Source organism: Phyllostomus discolor, chromosome 4 (assembly GCF_004126475.2).
Source record: "Phyllostomus discolor isolate MPI-MPIP mPhyDis1 chromosome 4, mPhyDis1.pri.v3, whole genome shotgun sequence".
In the NCBI taxonomy this organism is placed as follows: Eukaryota; Metazoa; Chordata; class Mammalia; order Chiroptera; family Phyllostomidae; genus Phyllostomus; species Phyllostomus discolor.
This window is the reverse complement of record NC_040906.2, coordinates 207,996,636-208,016,035: the sequence shown is the minus strand read 5'-3', so window position 1 is coordinate 208,016,035 and position 19,400 is coordinate 207,996,636. Positions and strand designations below refer to the sequence as shown.

The window sequence follows — 19,400 nt, the reverse complement described above, 5'->3', positions numbered from 1 at the left end:
GGGTTTGAAGGAGAAAGGGGGCTGCGGAGGGCAGCTGGGGCACGGCCCACACGGCCGACTCCCGGGGAGACTCGCAGAGAAGGGCAGTCAGCGAGGGGCAGCGCTGACCGGCCTCGTCCCCGAGGCAGGTGGACGCAGGGCCATGTGCATCCCCCTCGTGGCGGAGGAGCGCTCTGGTGAGGGAGCCCTGGCTGTGCCAGAGGCTGCGGGGTGGCAGGGAGGCCCCTGGCCCTGGCCCCACGGAGGGCACCAGGGACCTCAGGGGCAGCTGTGACCCTGGAGTGACTGGAGCGAGTTGGAAGAGACGAGGGAAATGGTGGGTTGCAAAGTATGGACCAGTGTGCTGTGGAGTTGTGCCCTCACGGGCGAGAGAGAGAGAGAGAGGAAGGAAGGAGGGAAGGAAGGAAGGAAGGAGGGAAGGAAGGAAGGAAGGAGGGAAGGAAGGAAGGAGGGAGGGAGGGAGGGAAGGGAGGTGGACGACCTGCCGAGAGGGGGGCGCGGTGGGCGCGCCAGAGTGGAGGTAAGCGCCGGTGTGCAGGCGCTCCCCGAGCTGCTCCTGCAGTGTTCTGCACGTCCGAAATCACGTCAAAGTAAAACATGATAGGAAAACAGAAAACGGCAGGACATTGTAAGCAGCGATGAGAAGGTATTGTCTAGCTATTGAGGTTTCTGCTGAAAACTGGGGGCCGTTTTGCATGCGATTAAGGGTTTATCCAAAGTCACACCAGCTTGCGGTGTTTCCCCCAGCGTGTTGCTGTGGCCTCCCAGGTGTCGGGGCGACACCTTGAAGAGCCGGGGTGCCCGCCCCGGGTGGCAGACCTTGGTCCGTGTCTCACTCAGACTCCCGTGGCCTCTCGCCATGCCTCTGACCTCCCCTGGCGAAGCGTCTGCCTCCGGCGTGGGAAGGCGGGGTCACTCCAGTGCGTCCGGGCAGACCGGCCCTCCCCCCAGCCTCTGAGGCCTCACGGCAGGCGGGTGCGCCAGCGTTTCCTGGGAGACGCAGCCACCGGGAGCACAGCCCGCAGAGGTCGCAGCCGGAGTCCTGTCCGAGGGGCCGTGTCTTGGCGAGGCCCTGTCATCGGTGGGTGTGCCCTGAGGGAGCGCCAGGCCTGAGCGAGTCGGCGGGGACTGGAGCTGAGGGTCTCGGTGTCCACTTCGGCCCCAAGGCTTGAGGGGTGGCATGCCGCTGGGTTCCTCCCGCCGCCTCGGGGCTCCGCCCATGTGGAGGGAGGGGCATCGCAGGTGTGTGCCCCCACATGCCCCTCACGGGCACTCCCAGACAGCAGTGGCAGCTAGAGGGTGCTGTGGAGTCAACGGTGTGGTGGGACCATGGGCACAGAGGGGAGGGCCGGGGTCAGTGGGCAGGGTCAGGGGGTCAGACACGTGGGGAGGGGGACTTGACTTTGGGTGGTGGGCACACAGTGCAGTCTGAGGGTCAGACAACAGCGCAGTTGGAACCTGTGTGACACTATTAACCAGTGTCACGCCGGTACCCTTAATTAAAAATGCTTCAAAAGGTCAAGTTCTTGATGACACCATTAGTAGGCTGTTGTGAATGGCCGGCACTCAAGCCACAGAGCTGAAAGTTTACGTGACCGAACTGACCCCTCCGTGAGCTTTCCTCGTGACGCCGTTTCCCCAGCGGCGTGTTGGAAGTGCGTGACTGGCCGCGTGCCTGTCTGTGTCCCCCTGCCTCTCCCGTCCCAGCAGCCCCCGGGGCAGCAGCTCGGCCCGCTCGTGCACGTTGGTCTGTGTAGTTCTGCGTCGTACAGGCATCACGTTCACACAGATAGTAATTGCAGTAAGGCATTCTTTGTGATGGTGTTTATGCAGTTGTCACTGGTAGTCAGAGGAAACTGGGTGTGTAGCCCCACTGTGAGGTTAAAGATAAGCATTTGAAGCTCAAACAACGCAAACTGGGGTCACGGCTTCTCGTAGTGGGCGTCGAGAGGTACTGAAAAGACCACGCATTTCAGCCTCCTTGTTCCGCACACGAGAACGCCAGAGCCCAGGGACGTGGCTGAAGGGCACCTCCCAGTAGTGTACCCTCGCACCCCGGCGTCTTCTGGTTCTCGCTTGGGTGTGACAGAGTTTTCTCTCCGGAAGACGTGGTGACAGCTGGCCTCCACCCCTCTCCCCCCGCCCCCACACCCTGCTCCGGTCCCAGAAAGGGCCTCTTTCTGCGCGCTCTGCATGGGGAGCTGTCCCCAGGTTTCCCAGGTGGGGACCCTGCACTGTGGGGGTCCCGCCAGATTCTGAGAACGAGTCTCCCAAACGCCCATCTAAAACTGCACGGAGCCCGGGGGGTGGGGGTGGGGCGGGGGGTCTCTGCGTGGTGCGGCCCCCTCAGGCCTGTGCCTCCGCCCTTATCCTGCCTCCCACTTCCCACTGCTCTCTGGTGTGTGGGGGGTCCTCACACGTCATCCTCTGCACGTCATTTCCTGGGGCCCCCCGCGCGCGCGTGGGTCCCTCTACCGGACAGGAGCACAGAGAGGGGTGGGTGACCGGCAGCCCCTCCAGGACAGCTGGGGGCGGCCCAGCACACCGCGTGCGTCTGTCCGTACGCCAAGCGCCACAGAGACCCCCCTCCCGGGTCCTGTTGGAAAGTCAGCGCTCCCCCTCCCCCTCCCCTTTCCGTGTCCCGCCTGTGCCGTCCGGCCCACCCCGCAGTTCACCCACTCCTCCTCTCCCAACTGCGTGCCGCTTCCTCGGGGCCGGAGGTGAAGCTCGCTCACGCGCGCGTGCCCCCGGTGCTGGCAGAGTGCCCCCGCGGGACAGACCGTCCAGACCGCCGGGGCCTCTCCGTGCAGTGGCCAGCCGGTGCATCCATCCTTGCGCTTGTGTATTCTAGTTCCACCTGTTTCCTGAGGATCACAGCAAGTCACAGACCTCTGGGAGAAAGATGTCTGAGTGGGCAGGAAAGAGAAGGATGGCTTGAGACCGTTTCCGAGGCGAAAAGTCCCCGCGTGGTGTGGAGGGAGGGGAACGTGCCCTGGGGAGTGTGTCTGTCCGTCTCTCTGAGTGCAGGGCGCCTGGGGGCGCTGTGAGCCGGGAGTGATCGAGTCTCACTCGATTTTTCCAGTTCTCAGGGGCTGTCCTTGGGCCAGCAACCTAGGAAGGCAAGCCCGATAGCTTATTTTTTGAAAGGGGGGATGGGAGGGAGGGAAACATCCATGTGTGGTTGCCTCTTGTGCGCCTGCTACTGGGGACCTGGCCTGCAACCCAGGCTTGTGCCCTGACTGGGAATTGAACCAGCGACCCTTTGGTTCACAGGCTGGTGCTCAATCCACTGAGCCACCTCAGCCAGGGCAGGGTGACTTTTTCTAACATCTTATGATGTTTCACTCAGCAAATTTTTTGCACTTTTTTACAGATTAAGTTATCTGCTACATTATGTATAAAACTTCAGAAACAATGTTAAAATTTGTAACATTTGATATTTAATATAAATAGGCAGGCATAGAATCTACATGTGATTCTGAGTAAGCCCTCCGTGTTAATGTGCAATCTATCTGTATACTCGAATGTATTAAGCCATGCTCTCTAAGAGCCTAAGGAGCAGCTAGTATGTAAAGTCAAGCACAGCACGTTTTACAAACTGAGGGATTTCTATTTTATTGTACTGAATTATGCCCTTTATTTTTTCTATTCCAAGTACCAAGATACGAATATGCAGGGCGTCGTGTACGAGCTGAACAGCTACATCGAGCAGCGGCTGGACACGGGCGGGGACAACCAGCTGCTGCTGTACGAGCTCAGCAGCGTCATCAAGATAGGTGAGGCGGCCCTGCGCCCCGGCGGCCCGGGGAGGCCGGGCCTCCCGGCTCGGCGGACGGCAGGGACGGTGCGCCTGCGGAGGGGCCCGCGGATGCCTTCCTTCCACTCTGTTCTTGCTGAGTTGGAAGCGAGAGTATTTTATTATGAACCTGCCAGAATTCTGGAAGAAGGGTCTGCCTTACGTTTAAGTGGAATATACTGTGCCTTCTCCTTAAAGCCCAGTTTTCTTCATAAAGTTTTGTCGAACTAAATCACATGTAGAAGAGGAATCATTAATTTTTTATGTCTTTTTTTAAAGATTTTATTTATTTTTAGAGAAGGAAGGGAGGGAGAAAGAGAGAGAGAGAGAGAGAAACATCAATGTGGGGTTTCCATCAATGCTGGGGGCCATGGCCTGCAACCCAGGCATGTGCCCTGACTGGGAATCGAACCTGCGACACTAGAAATCATTAACTTTTAAGGAAGAAGCGTTATACATTTCCATGGGGAGAGGACACCTGTGTCACCGCCGCCTGAGTGCTGTGGCAGGCGGGCCAGATGTCCTCCCCAGAGCCGCCAGGCGCAGAGAAGTTGTGCTGGGTGTGCCTCCGGCCACTCCGCCGAGACTCGCCTATTCCCTGCTGTGGCAGTGGCCTTCCGATGACCCGGAAGCAGTTTTGGGAAAGTTAAATTTTGCTCTCCTCAGTGATGATAGGCAGAAGTAAGCGTAAGTCTTTTTGGCTGATGCTTATGTTGGTTATTCAGAATTATGAATATCAATTCTAAGAGATTTAATACTTTAAAAATGAAATACAATTCTCAGATTTTAAAAAATAATTCCCAGTAATTCTGATTTTAAAATTTGACACGTTATTACATAGTGCACAGGCCGCTGTATGATTTGAGGTGGTCACATCTTAAACTTTGCAATAGCTGATCAAAATGAATGAAAATGCTCCAATTATGTAATTGAGTGAAGCCGTGAATGAGTTTGTTCCGTTCACTGCATGACCGTTTTGTGTTAATAATACACCCCCAGAAAAGACCCGTATCTGAGGTTGCACCTTAGAGAATTCATGCCTATTGTGTTCTTCTATTCAGACTAGTTTCTTCCTCTTTCATTGCCTTGGCAGCCACCAAAGCTGATGGATTCACACTGTATTTCCTTGGCGAGTGCAATAATGTGAGTATCTGCGTTTAGATGTTGGTGTTGTAAGCTTTTTAAAGAAGATAAACTGTTTGTGTTAACAATGTAATAGGCACATTGTCATTAAGGACTTTAAAATCACCTTGTTGTAATTTCTTTCTATGTGTGTGGTTATTACCAGCCAAGCGTTTTACCAGCGTGGCAGCATTTAGGCATCAAACCTCGTCCTGGGCGGGTCGTTTCGGGTGCTCATCCAGTTGCTGGGTGCGCAGTTCCGTGCGCAGTCACTCCGCCCCGTGGGCCGTCCGCGCCCTGCGCCCTGCGCCCTGCGCCCTGCGCCCGCGCCGCCGGCAGCGGGGAGACGTGAGCACGGAGGTTCGGCGTTCATCTTGTGTAGATGGTGACTTACCTGCTCGTGTGTTTTATGTTTTCCTTTTTTTAAAAATATTTTTTATTTATTTTTAGAGAGGGAAGGGAGGGAGATAGAGAGAGAGAGAGAAACATCCATGTGCGGTTGCTGGGGGCCGTGGCCTGCAACCCAGGCATGTGCTCTGACTGGGAATTGAACCTGCGATGCTTTGGTTCGCAGCCCGCGCTCAACCCACTGAGCTACACCAGCCAGGGCAGTGTTTTTCTTTTCTTTTTTTTAAACTGCTACTCCTTGGGCCTCTCAGAAGCGGGTGTTCTCGAGGCCTGTGTTGGAGCGCCTGTCCCAGACGCAGGGCGTGAATGACGCTTGTTTGCCAGCCACCCGAGGAGGCTCTGCCAGCCCAGTGCAGCTTTAATGAGATGATCTTGCTGGGATTTCCTTCAGTCTACAGGGTGGTTTAGATCGCAGCCCCCTGTCCACGTGAGGCTCCGTGTGGCTCCTGGGAGGGGATTTCTGTTCCGCCCCCTGCAGGAAGGTCAGGGGGCCCTTCAGCCTCTGCCGGCCTGGCCCGGGCAGCAGGGGTCTCCGTGAGCCGGCCATGGGCAGCCGGCCCAGGTTTCCGGCCCGTCCCCTGTTCGCCGCGCGGCTTTGCTGAGTGGTGTCCGTGGATCTGGGCTCTGAACGCTGCACTCGAGAAAAACCAGTTCGGGGCTTGCCTCTCGGAGTCCCTTTAAGCCTGGCAGCGTGTTATAAAAGACTTGTAACTTATACTTTACCCAGCCTCTAAATAATTTTAAAATGGCTTTTTTCAGAGGCACCAGCTCACCTAATCTGCCGTATTGCTTGCAACAGATGTGGGCACGCTTCTAGCATGTAAGCTAACCGTACTAAGTAAAAAAACACTTTGTGTACAGGTGAGAAGATACACGCGTGTTTTCTTACATTCCATCCTTCCGTACATGGAAGTTAGCACTTTATGTTACCGTCTACCAGCATTTTGAAAAATTGCCCATGGACTTTGAATCATAGCTGGAAAGCTTTCTCAGATGCCTTCTTTTCGAAACAAAATGTGTATGATTCAGTGACAAAGTCACAACGTGCAACCCAGAGTGACATAAAATGTTTAGTGCAGATCAGTAAATAACGTGATTAAGATAGAGGTGGGAAGAACTGTAAAATTCTTGTACTTTAAAAAAGTATTCATTTCTTTTTTTCATGAATGACAGTGAGTTTAAATAATTAATTTTCTGAAAGTCGAGCACTGAGAAACATCATTTAGGATATCTGAGTATATCAAAAGTTCTGCTAGTAAAAATCAGCATCACGCTACCAGAGAGCAAAAACTTAAAAGAGACCACAAAAAGTTAAGTAGAAAACAAACTAGATAGTCCTAAAGCACCGAGAACAGGACACCAAGTGTGACTGTGAAACTCATTATGAAAAATGTGTCACAAAGTACAGGTGGAATAGGTCCGCTTGTTGAAAGACAAAAATTGCAAATCAGTGTAAAACCCTCACCACTTTGCTCTGTTTCATAGAGGGACATAAAAACAAAGGACATACAGACAAGGAACAATGAACATAAAAAGGAGATTGTAATTGGAGCAAAAGTGCCCCAGAAAAATGCAGGGGAAGCGGAGTGAGCACGCAAGATCAGCTCGAAGCTGAGCGTGGGGCTGGGGAGGAGGCCGCTTGGCTCACGAGGGGCTTGCTCCGCAGTGACGGGCCGGCTGTCCTGAAGGCTGCACGGTAAACACTCGGTGCACTGAGATGCATAAAGCAGAGCCATTTCACTAGAGAAAATGGGTAGAAGAGGGCAGGAATTCTCGACGGACCCAAAACACAGTTTAGAGGATGTGCATTAGCAGTATCGTCAGTTAGGTTTTTCAAAAACCTTATCTATGTGACTCAGTTTATTATGTTATGATTCCCCAACTTGGGATTCCCTTTCTTCTCTAGGTTAGAGCCTACTTGGATACATTTAGCCCCACTTAAGAAATTCAGGTCCCCGTGATGGCTAAAGACAAGGAAATTAAACCTTGGTATTTGAACATAAATAATATGCCAAGGGACTCTTTGAACAAAGGGGAAAAATCAAATACAGTTAGTGGGATAGTTAGAGAACAGTGTTGATGGAAAGGAATTACAGTATTGTTAAGTCTGTGAACAAAGTTATTCAAGGGAAAATTCACACTTTAAGGTATGAGACATTTTATACGCAGTTTTGAAACATTCACACGTGAGAGAACGAAGATAAGAGAATGTATCACTTGGACGTGTTTTTATCGGGCAGGACCGCGTGACCGTGGGCCTGGTCCCAGGGACACTTGTGCGTCACGGCTCCTGCCGCGTGGGGTTCGCCCGCTCCGCCTGTGGACGCGGGGAAAGACAGTGTGCGTGAGCGAGGACACGTCAGGGTGCTGAAGTGGCCACTCGCCAGCCTAATTAACAAGAAAGCGAAAACACCGTTATGCATGTCTAGTAGTTTAGAAAATAATAAAACAGTAGTTACAGTGAAGATGGCATATTATGAGAGGATCCCTGCACTAATAACATTGAAAGCTTAAATCAAATGGACAGTGTTCGAGGGGAAAAACAGAAGTTGCTGCATTTAAAATACTCAAACAGTGCTAGAAAGCCCAATGGACCGGCAAATGGAAGAAACTGGAAACGCTGTTCAAGGAGCACTTTTCTGAAAACGAGCAGGCCCCTGTGCAACGCGCTGTCCCCAGCAGCAGCCGTGTGCAGGCGGAGGCTCGGCCTGGGGGCAGTGACGGCTGGGCAGCTCCCCGCACCGCCCCGGTCACATCCCACCCGCGGGGACAGCCCTTCGGGGGAGGGGCTTCCTGTGCACCTGTCCCGTCTCAAGACTCCCCAGTCAGGACTTGGCTTTTCAGAGGAGCTTGATTTTGGAGTTGGAGCGAGTGAGTGCAGTTCGCTGCTTTGTGACTTGGGTAAGAGTCTGAAACTTTCTAAAAGGTAATTCGACCTCCACTGCTTAAGTGTTATACGGTGAATGGTGTTCATTCGACAAACCTGCCATGTGCCCCAAACGGCTACACTGCTGAGTACACAAAGATAAGTAACAGGTCGTGTTTGTCCGCAAAGTGTGCCACCAGCAGGAGAGAGGGGGAAATGCACACTGAATTATCGCACACAGTGTTCCGAGGGATCAGAGAGAAACCTGAGGTGCTCTGGGGTTCTGCGTGTGACGGGGTGCAGGGGCGGGTCACACCGGAGCAGCTTGGGCGGTTAGCCCGGTGTGAGCAGAGCTCGGAAGGCCTCCTCCTCAGGGAAGAGGAATGCAAGGGAATACGAAGGGAATGCAAGGACTTTTTAGGAAGAAGCAGCGCTTCGTGAGAACTCGGGGCTCTGGGAGGAAGCGGGGGCGCTGTGTCCTGGCCCGGAGCGGTGGGGACACCGAACGGTGAGCAAGGCACTCTGGGAACGCTGGCTGGAGAAAACGAGTGTTTCCACGGTTAAGATTTTGCTTAATTCAACGTTTAATGTTCTTACAGTCTCTTGCACGCCCAGCCACGCCCTCCAGCTGACTGGTGTGCCGCATACTTTATGTGGTTGTCATTGCATTGTTCTGTGTTATCCCTGAGAGCTGGTGGACGCTGAAAACCTCAAGGACTCTAATAATACTCTAAAATATTTAATACCTAAAGTAAGTTCACAGATAACTTTTCACCTGTTGGTTTCAGAAGCCAGTTTAGAGCCAGTCATTTCCAATAGTTTTGTACTTTTTCCAATTGTCAGTAAGCTTTAGTATTAGTAGGTTTATTTTTAAGAATTACGCGAAGTTCCTTATTTAATTCCAGTTCCAGATGGATGGGATCTAGTCATTTACTACCTAGCGCCATCTAGTGTCCTGAAATAAAAATAATAGTGCACCTAAGTCATTTTTTTTCATCTTAAAAAGTATTTCTAAAATGTTAACTGGTTGTGAGTTAAAGCCTTAACATGAAAATGGACTTTCATGAGTGAAGAGGTCTTTGAATTGTGAATGGAAATTTGAGAGCAGGTATTTACCAAGTGAAGTAGAATCTTCTATTTGTTGATGGTAATGAATCACATGATCCTATTTCATTAAAAAAGTAGGTTTTTAAAATAAGTTGTCATAGTCTATTCTGTTTTCCACCAAATCTTTTTTTAATTGCTTTTTTCATAATTGTAAAGTTATTGTATTCACGGAGCCAATCTACTGGTTATATTAACCACCATTACCAATCTTCTCTAGTTACATCACCTAACTACAGAAATCCATATGAAAACTTGCTGTTACTAGAAAACATCGGCCAGCTCATGTGAGTCTCTTTGAGCAGAGGAAAAGCTTGTTTGTTTGTAGCCGTGCACCACGTGGCCTTGCTGTCCTGCTCGTCGGCCTGGGTTCCTGATGCCACCGGCGGGCCGCAGGGCCGAGGCCAGCTGGGGACCCCCAGGCCTCCTGTGGGGACAGGACCCCCCTGCTGTCCGGCAGCGGGCCACACGCCCGAGCGCAGTGAATTTCTCCTCTGATGCTTGAGGTTTGAAACTCTGAACCTTTTCTTTGCTTTTAGTGGTAGGTTTTAGCTCTAGCTGCTGAAAGTGCTTGTGCTAATAAAGGTTTTCGTAGATTTTTCCAGCATTAGAGCAGCACTCAATTTTAGGGACTCAGTTCAGCACGGTTTTGTAGGCCAGTTAGACGCTGGAAGTGTGAGCAGAGTAGCCGGCGCGTTCTACAGTAGCGTGTGTTGTTTTTCTGATTTTCATTCATCCTTTATGGAAATGATACAGTATTTTTCTTATTAAACTCAACAGCCCAGTCAAATCCTTATGTCGAAAGTCATGACGGACTTTGAAAAATAAAGCCCTTATTACTTCCTTTGTGAGTTTCTTTGGGACTTATTTGCACCCCGATTTGTTAACACATCTTCGCAGGCCCTTCACCAGTCAGGAGCACTAGCTGTAGCTAATGAAACAAGCTGTGATTCTTCTGAAACATGAAGAAACCCCGGGAGGAATCCCGCTTGGTCGTGCTGTACGATCTTGTTCATGTAGTGCTGCGTGCGGTTTGCCAGGACTTTGTTGAGGATTTTAGTGTCTACCTTCATCAGTGATATTGGCCACAAGTTTTCTTTCTTCGTTGTGTCTTTATCTGGTTTTGGGATTAGGATGATGTTGGCCTTATAAGAAGAGTTTGGGAGTCTTCCATCATTTTGGATTTTTTGGAATAGTCTGTGAAGGATAGGGGTTAGACCTTCCTTAAATGCTTTGTGGAATTCTTCTGTGAGACCATCCGGTCCCGGGCTTTTGTGTGTCGGGAGTTTTTTGATTACTGCTTCAATTTCTTTTGCTGTTATTGGTTTGTTTAGGCCTTCTGCTTCTTCTTCATTGAGTTTTTGGAAGATTATATTTTTCTAGAAATTTGTCCATTTCACCTAGATTTTCAAATTTCTTGGCATACAGTTCTTCGTAGTAAGGAGAAAAGGGGTCCTTAGTGCACTGTTGGTGGGACTGCAGACTGGTACAACCACTATGGAAAGCAGTGTGGAACTTCCTCAGAAAACTAAAAATGGATCTGCCTTTTGACCCAGCAATTCCACTGCTGGGACTCTATCCTAAGAACCCTGAAACACCAACCCAAAAGAACCTTTGCTCCCCGATGTTCATAGCAGCACAATTTACAGTAGCCAAGTGCTGGAAGCAACCAAGATGCCCATCAGTAAATGAGTGGATCAAAAAACTGTGGTACATTTACACAATGGAATTCTATGCAGCAGAAAGAAAGAAGGCGCTCCTACTCTTCATGACAGCATGGATGGAGCTGGAGAGCCTTATGCTGAGTGAAACAAGCCAGGCAGTGAAAGACAAATACCATAGGATCTCACCTTTAACTGGAACCTGAACAACAAAACAAAGAAACAAGCAAAATACAACCCAAGACACTGAAATAGGGGACGGACTGACGGTGACCGGAGGGGAGAGGGGAGGGAATTTCAGGGGACAGTGGGAAGGGTTTACAGGAACAAGTATAAAGGGCACATGGACAAAACTGGGGGGGGGGTGGAAATGGGAGGGAGGTGGGGGGCACAGGGGGGTGGGCTGGGATGGAGTAAAAGATAGAAAACTGTACTTAAACAACAATTAAAATTAAAAAAAATGTAAAACAAAAAAACCCAAGCAAGTCTCACCTTGCCGGATGAAGAAAACGTGCCGTAAACTTACAAGGATTAGAACAGTGCGGTTGACGGATCGGCCAAAGGGCACCGCGGAGAGAGCTCAGAAACCGACGCGGGGCGGGGGGCAGGGGAGTGGGCCAGCCTGCGGTGGGGGTGGCGGCTTACTCTGGGGAGAGAGGAGACTTCTCAATACACAAGTGTCTATTTGACAATTACTAGAAGATAAGTAAAAGCAGGCTTAGCGAACTTCTCCCGGTCCTCGAACACATGTGACATGCAGAGGGCTGGTACTGGCTTTTTGCAGCAAGAGCTGCCGGCCATCCCACTCCACTACCAAGGTCACAAAGACCGTGAGTGGGAGCCCACGCAGTTCCAACCAGTGACGGACCTTCAGGCAGCCGTGGGCGCTGCAGAGGGGGCTTTCCCACGGGTGAATTTTATGGAGTGAAAAAAAAACCCCAAGCTCCAAAATCCCGAAATAATGTAGGAGCTTCAGGGGCGGTCTGGCAGGAGCGTCCGGACTCCTGGCGTCTCTGGGCCACACACTGAATGCAGTGCAGCATGTAATCACACACACACACAAATCTTACAGTCTTTTAAGTAAGTTTACGATTTTGTGTAGGGTCACCCCTGTCACCGTCCCGGGCCACGTGCGGCTTGCGGGCTGTGGGCCGGATGCCCCTGTGAACGATGCTTTGGCAGGTCCTCGCCTTCCAGTGACAGCAGTCCATGTAAGATGGACGTGGTGTCGGGAGCATCCGCCCGACCTCGGCGAGTTTCGAGTTGAGCGTAATCATAATTCAGCCAATTAGGTCAAACTGTTGCCCCCAACGCAGGGGTGTTCGGCTCCTGGTCTGCGGGCCTCACGTGGCCCAGGACGGCTGGGAATGCGGCCCAGCACAAAATCGTGCATTTACTTAAAGGCTTTTTTTTTTTTTTTTTTTTTGGCTCATCGGTTTTCGTTGGTGTTTGTGTATTTAATGTGTGGCCCAAGACAAGTCTTTTCCCAGTGCGGCCCAGAGACGCCAGCAGGCTGGACACCCCTGCCAGATGATTGGTTTAGAGGAGCAATTCTGATTTAGTAGGTAGTTGTTTAAAAATGTGATTTGATTTAGTCAGAATAACGAATTATATTTTAAAAACATTTATTTAAAAACAGTGTCAGAACTCGCCCCTCCCACCCACCCAGACTCACCGGAAATGTGCACGGGGAGGGGCACGGGCTCGTCAGGGGTGCTGGGGGGCGGCCCGGCAGGCAGGCCAGTGGCGGGGACGGAGTGACCGGGTCCTGCGGCGAGGCCGTGCTCTGGGAAAGAAGGGTGTTGGAGGACAACGGGACACCTAACTGCACCCCTCTGACGTGTGGCCCTGGACCCTGTCCTGAGATCCGTGGGCCCCGTTCCTGTGTGACGCTGTCTCCAACCAATACCAACTTCCTCCTCCCTTCCTCCCTGTCCCGTGTGCGCCCCCACGGGAGGCCACCGCAGGAGCCCGCCTGCACACCGGCAGCCCTCCACGCCCTGCCCTGCCTCTGGCCTGCGTCCGTGTGCAGGCGGGGTGGGCGGGGGTCTGCCCCGGGTGCTGCAGTGTGACTGTCCGGAGGCACAGCACCGTCCCTGTGTGGGTCCCCCTCCTCCTCCTCCTCCTCCTCGGCACCCGGACTCCTCCGGCCTGTCCCGTCGTGTGCAGGAGTCTCTCGTGCCCCGCACAGCACGGCAGAGTCTACAAAGCACGTTCCTCTCTCCTTGCCAGAGCCTGTGCGTGTTCACGCCGCCCGGGATCAAGGAGGGTCGGCCCCGGCTCGTCCCGGCGGGGCCCATCGCCCAGGGCACCACCACCTCCGCCTACGTGGCCAAGTCCCGGAAAACGCTGCTCGTGGAGGACATCCTCGGGGTGCGTGGCTCCCCGCTCTCCGCGCCGGTGGCGCCCGGCAGTGTCGGGTTCGGAGCGAGACGCGTCGTGTTGGTGTTGTAATCTAAGGCCTTTTATTAAAGCAGCGAAGCGAGACGAGGTCAGTGAGTGAGTTTGGGAGGGCACGCAGCCTGTGTGCTCAGAGGCCCGTCACGCCCATACCCACCGGGAGCAGGTTTGAACACACACCAACGGAGGGGGGCTCCCAAACGTGTGCTTATCTCTGTGGGAACTGAAGGACAACTGTCCCGTGCTCCGTGTCCCAGCAGGGTGGGCGTCAGTGAATAGCCGTTGCCGAGTGACAGTGACCCTGAGTTTCACTAGAGTCCTCCAGCAGCGCCCTCCTGTTCCCGTGAGTCCGTGAGCCGGGGACTCCCGCTGCTCTGGGCTCTGGCTGGCTGAGTCGCTTACATGTCTGATGTCGGCAGACCCCCACGCCCAAGCGGGCTGGTTTCAGAGGGCCTCTGCCCTCCCTGGGGGTCTTGTCCCCCCTGCCCAGCGTGGGCAGCCTGGCAGGGTCCTCAAGAAGGAGACAGGACATGCATGCACGGGCATTCTCCAGCCTAAGCTTATGTCACATGCTCTCCCCTCTCACGGGCCCCAGCAAACCCCGTGGGCGGGCCTGGACTCCGTCCGGGGCCCTGGTGGAGGACACCAGCCCAAGAAGCACGACAGCGTGGAACTCTGTGTGGTCTTGGTCTCGCGCGGTCCACGTGAGCACGGTGACACAGTCAGTGTGGCCACACACACTTAGCCTTTCCAGGTGACAAATGCACAGGCAGGTTTCTAGGTGGAACGACTTTGCTCTGAAAATGATTAATGAGACCCCTGACATCTGAGTTTTAATTTTGGTTCTGCCTCCATAGGACCTTGAGGAAATCGGGTCACTAGTTATTGTATTTTAAAAGAGGCAAAAAAAGGCAAGTGGTTCAAAGTTGAATGCTGTAGTTGACTATAGACAGTGATAGCGTGTTCTAATTACCAAACTCGTGAGGATACTGGGTCTCCATCATTCCCATCACAAAAAGAAAAGGTGATCATGCGAGATGACGGAGGCGCTAACCAAGGGCTGCGGTGGCCGTCACATCACAGCCTGTGACGGCGCCATCGCGTCCGTGTGCCGTGACCTTACGGCCGCACTGTCATGTGTCAAGTGCAGTTCAGTTTTAAAAAGCATTAAAAGTAGACACTATGTCCGTTGCCATTTGAAATGTTCAATTACGTGTGCAGACTTCTGAAACACTCGCAAATCACAAGTATCAGTCAGTGTTGTTCTTCTCAGTCATGAAAAGCGCCCTGCGGACAGCAGAGGCTGAGCGACTCGAGTTGGGGCTTTGCTGTTAATTCTTTTGATTTCCCTGTGTTCTTCTGAGAGATTTTGCTCAGCTAGAAGATGATTAAAGTCAGAGCCAATTTCATTTCTTATGATAAAAAATGGATAGATTGGGTGGTTTGAATATTCGATATGAGTCCTTGAGTCTCAGTTGGAATGACTGTCATCAACGTCCGCTTTTGTGTCGTTCCAACCTTCCCAATAGAAGAGAGACATTTCACATGTAATCTCCACGGTCTCCTTCGCACATGAGAGGTACTTACATCAGGAGTGGCCTTCCCTGGGGCCCGGGCTTACAGAGCCCTCGTAAGAGCTCTGGCACAAGAGAAGGCGATGAGTAGGGCATCGCCGGCCACGATCGTTGCTGCATTATTGCGTGACGTTGACGTGTGGTAATGGGTCGAGCCCTCATGCGGGAAGGCGGACATCGAAGCAGGCTTGCGGGGGGCAGGTCCCGTGTTGCTGGAGGCCCGCGTCTGTCCTCACGGCCTCGGCCGGCTGGCTGTTCCTCGGAGGGGCTGCGCGTGAGTGAGGGAGGCTTGGTGACGTCCCACGGAAGGAAGGAGGCTGAACCGTCCTGGCTCCTAGTGTTGGCTCAGTCTCTGTCCCGCCCCGTTTCCTCCCTCAGGACGAGCGCTTCCCCAGAGGCACGGGGCTGGAGTCGGGGACGCGGATCCAGTCGGTCCTCTGCCTGCCCATCGTCACGGCCATCGGCGACCTCGTCGGCATCCTGGAGCTGCACCGGCACTGGGGCAAGGAGGCCTTCTGCCTGAGCCACCAGGAGGTGAGGCCGGGCCGCCGGGGACGGACGGGGTGGCACCCGCCCGCTGTCTGCTGTCTGCCGTCCGCCGCGCCGCGGTCTGATGCGCGCTGCTGTGACAGTGATACGTTTTCAAAAAGCTTCTTTTTTGGGCGCTTCATATACAGAGAGGGGAACGATTAACCTGCAAATACAGGCGTTTTTACAGCCAGAGTCTATTTTAACAATGAAAAGGAAAGTGTGTCATATTGTAAATCAAAGTAGGAGATGACTGTGGAGGGTTGTCACGTTCTGGTGGTCCTCGTTTTCTTAAAAAGGCAGTCTCCCTAGAGTGCGTCCTGAGCAAAGGATCTGACACCAAATCCGTTTGGGAAACAATGAGTCCTGTCCCCTCTCCCCTGACCTGGAATTGGCTTATTCACACTGAGGTCCAGTGTCACAATGATCTGCCCGCCATGCTCGGGGGCTCGCACCCTGGCCACTGTCCTGGGCGACACCCGCCTGCCCCGCCCCCGTCCTCCAGGCCCACTGGACCCTGGAGCGAGGCCTCCAGGCTCCGGTCAGAGCCTCCTGGGGCCACCATCCTGCCCACGCCCAGCCGCCCCCATAGTGATGAAAGAGAGCATGGCCTGCTCAGCGGGGTGAGGCCTGAGCCTCCTGCCCTCCAGAGCCCGCCGCCAGCTGGTGTGCGTGTGTGGTGCATGGCCTCCCTTTGTGTCCCACCTTCTCCTGTGCCCACGTTGGCCCCGAGGTCGTTGGTGCTGTGCCCCCAGCACCGAGAACGGCCCTGGCACTGGCAGGTGGCCGGGGAACGGGGTGGAGCCAGTGGGGAACGGGGGAGTCCAGTGGGTGGGGACTTGGGCGCCTGGCGGCAAGCGTGAGCAGCCTTCCGACACTTCAGCGCGGTCGCTGAGGCCTTTCCAGTGGTATCTTTATTAACCAAAAATAATGACTGTATGTTGGAATCATGGGACTCTAGCTCTCTTAACCCATTTATCCTCCTTTTTGTCCAAACTGAAGAGGAACACGGAACCATTCAGTTCCACTGTAAAAAAAAAAAAAGGGAGGATGTAAAAGAGAAATTTTGTCCATGTTTGGAACTTTGTGTTGGGCGAACTATTCAAAAGCACAGCGACCCGTGAAAAACCCTTTGCGAGGGTCCTGTGTGGGCGTGTCTGCATGTGGCTGACGGGAGTGTTTTCCATCCTCCTTTGCAGGTCGCAACGGCCAACCTCGCCTGGGCTTCCGTGGCCATCCACCAGGTGCAGGTGAGCCTGGGGCGTGTCGGGGCTCCTGGCGGGGGGCTGCTCCGGGCTGGGGCTCACGGCCTTGGCCTTGGGGTGGGGCAGGCAGGGAGGGGCCTCGAGTTTCCTGTCTGCGTCTTAGACAGTTTGTATCTGTTCACTCAAATATGCTGTCTGTCTGAAGTATCTGGCCGTTACTTTATGCCTTCACACGTAATCGCGCAGCCCTGGTGCTGTAGGCGGTGGGTGTCCTTTATGAGGTCTTTCCAACAACACCCGGGGGCGATCTCCCGCCGGTGACAACACTGATGTTTTTGTGACTCCATTTCCTGAGTGGAAGCCTCCCCCGTGCCACATGGCAGGAGAGAACATAAATCTTAAATTTCAGACGACCGGTTCCCTGGGAAAGGGGTGTGGTTCCCAGACGGCCCCGAGTTTCCCTGGGAACTGGGCGCTCGGAGTGAGGACCCTGCGGGGCCCGTTCTGCTGTGTGTCTGCCACCGCTTCGTGTGGCCCGTGGTTCTCCCGCGCCCACCTCCGCCACGCAGGTCCAGGGGGCCTGTGTGCTGGCGGAGAAGGCCCGGTGCTGCCCACGGTCTGGGGGGGCGGGAGCCCTGGCCCCGACGGGGGGTGGGTGCGGGTGGAGGACGCGCCGAGTCCCCGAGTCCGTTGTGGAACGTGGGGCGTGGTCTGCAGAGCGGCCCTGGGGGCCCCCTCCCACCCTGCACCCCTCGGGGGGCTGAGAAGGTCCCGAAGGGCCTCCTGCCGCATCACGAAAGTGGGTCCCAGCCCCACCCTGTCCCACGGGGTCACGTGAGGTCATAAAGATGAAGTGCCTGGCCACTGAAGCGTTCAAGGAAAAACATGAATTGCTGTTGATGATATCGCTGCATTGTAACTGAGTGACTGTCACACCTTTTAAAATAAGGAAAGGTCGGCCGCCCCCTGGAGCCAACGAGCGAGGCCAGTGGCTCCGGGCGTCCGTTAACGGCCTCTCCTCTCTGCGGCAGGTGTGCAGGGGGCTGGCCAAGCAGACGGAGCTCAACGACTTCCTGCTGGACGTCTCCAAGTGAGTGTCCGCCGGGGGCTGGCGCGGCGCGGCGCGGGCTGGAGGTGACGGGCGGGCCCCCGCCGCGGTCATGTGACTGCGCGCCGCAGGTGCGGGGTGCGGGCGTCTCTGCGATGGGTTCAGGCTGCCGTCTGCTGTGCGTGTCCCCCAGACTCCCTGGGGCTGGCGGAGACACCCGGTGTCTCTGATCTGCGGACGAAAACGAGCCGCCGTGGGACTCGATTTTCCCTCTTAGGTCCCCTCAGGTGTTCCCCACCGGTGTCAGCCCGTTAAAACCAGTTGCTCCTGTTACCGGTCTAGCTTTCTCCCATCGTGGAGTGGCTCAGGTGTAACTCAGGGACGCTGCTCCCCGGCCCTGGGGGCTGGGGGCTGGGCCGGGAACAGCACCCCGGCTGCCCTGGAAGCAGTTCCAGACGCCGGGGAGCCCCAGGCCCGCGTGGGCGCGGCTCCACGGGCAGCCCGCCGTCACCTGGCGCGTGCTCGCGTGTCCTTGGCACCTGCGCCTCCGGGCATGGTCAGGGCCCCGCCCTCCCTGCTGGCCGCCGGGGGCAGGTGCACTGGGCCGTGGTCGCGCTCGGAACATCCGTGGCTCATGGGTCTGATGCTGCTGCTCTCTGTGGCTCTGCTCTCTGAAATATCAAACCAGAGAAACGTGGGGTTGAGTGAGGCCTCCTCTGACCCCCGTAATTCAGCTACTTTCTCTGAGAGAAAATTAAGTAACAGCTGTGGGCACACAGGGCGAGGGAGGCCGCTCACCTTCTCTTGTTCTTGTGAGTTTTCCAAAGTCCAGCTCAGTCCCTCACGCGACACTCCAGTTCCCCCTGCAGCTCTAGCCCGTTTACCTGACCACCTTCTTGCACGGGTTCCTCAGGGGGCAGAGCCGTGAGCTTGTCCGAGTCTCCGTGCGGTCCAGCCAGGCCATTCGAGTTTTAGTGGAAGGCGTTGCTTGTTGTGGCGGTGTCTGGATTACGAGCCACTGCCCAGCTCACGCAAGCCTGTGCTGCAGGCACGCCTTGCCCACGGACTCTCACCGAGACGGCCTCTCTGCACATTGCATCCCCGTAACACACGGCCGTTAACTCAGCCGGCGTCCAGGTTCGCGTTTCCGTCTGTGTGCCGGCCGCCTCCCAGACATTGCCTAGCCGCTCACGATAACGAACACGCGTCCACCCCGTAAGGGCGGTCGGCCCTTCCCCTCGCCGGCGCGCTGCCGCGGCTTCTCAAGTGAACTTTGGGGCTTGCTCAGGACAGTTTCGCTGCCTCGGAACTTTTTGATTTCTCAGTGGTGCTTTAAATCTCACGTAAATGAGATTTACCTTAATGTTTGCATTTCAGATCAAAATGATTGATGATGATGCTAAATGGGGTGAACCCAATGTTATTCTTTCATAGTTTTAATTAAGCACTACACACTTTCTGCATCAGTGCTTATCAATAAGTAGTTACTCAGTGCATCCTCTGGAGTTAGAATCCTCATACTGAAGTCGGTAGTCAAGTTTCCTTTCTCTCTTCAAAATAATGTTATTGATTGTTCCACAAGAGGACAAAAACCAGACATATTTCTTTCTTTTTTTTTAAGATTTTATTTATTTATTTTTAGAGAGGGGAGGGAGGGAGAAAGAGAGAGAGAGAAACATCAATGTGTG

At 54.1% G+C, this 19,400-nt stretch overlaps 1 protein-coding gene across 1 annotated transcript in view; it reads left to right on the top strand.

The window, feature by feature from the left end:
- Positions 1–19,400, top strand: part of PDE10A (phosphodiesterase 10A) — a 177,408-nt gene that overhangs the window by 120,466 nt on the left and 37,542 nt on the right. Inside the window, 6 exon segments of the mRNA XM_028504006.2 lie at positions 3,656–3,776; positions 4,890–4,939; positions 13,190–13,330; positions 15,310–15,465; positions 16,659–16,709; positions 17,696–17,754. Of these exon segments, the coding sequence (XP_028359807.2) occupies positions 3,656–3,776; positions 4,890–4,939; positions 13,190–13,330; positions 15,310–15,465; positions 16,659–16,709; positions 17,696–17,754 (578 nt within the window).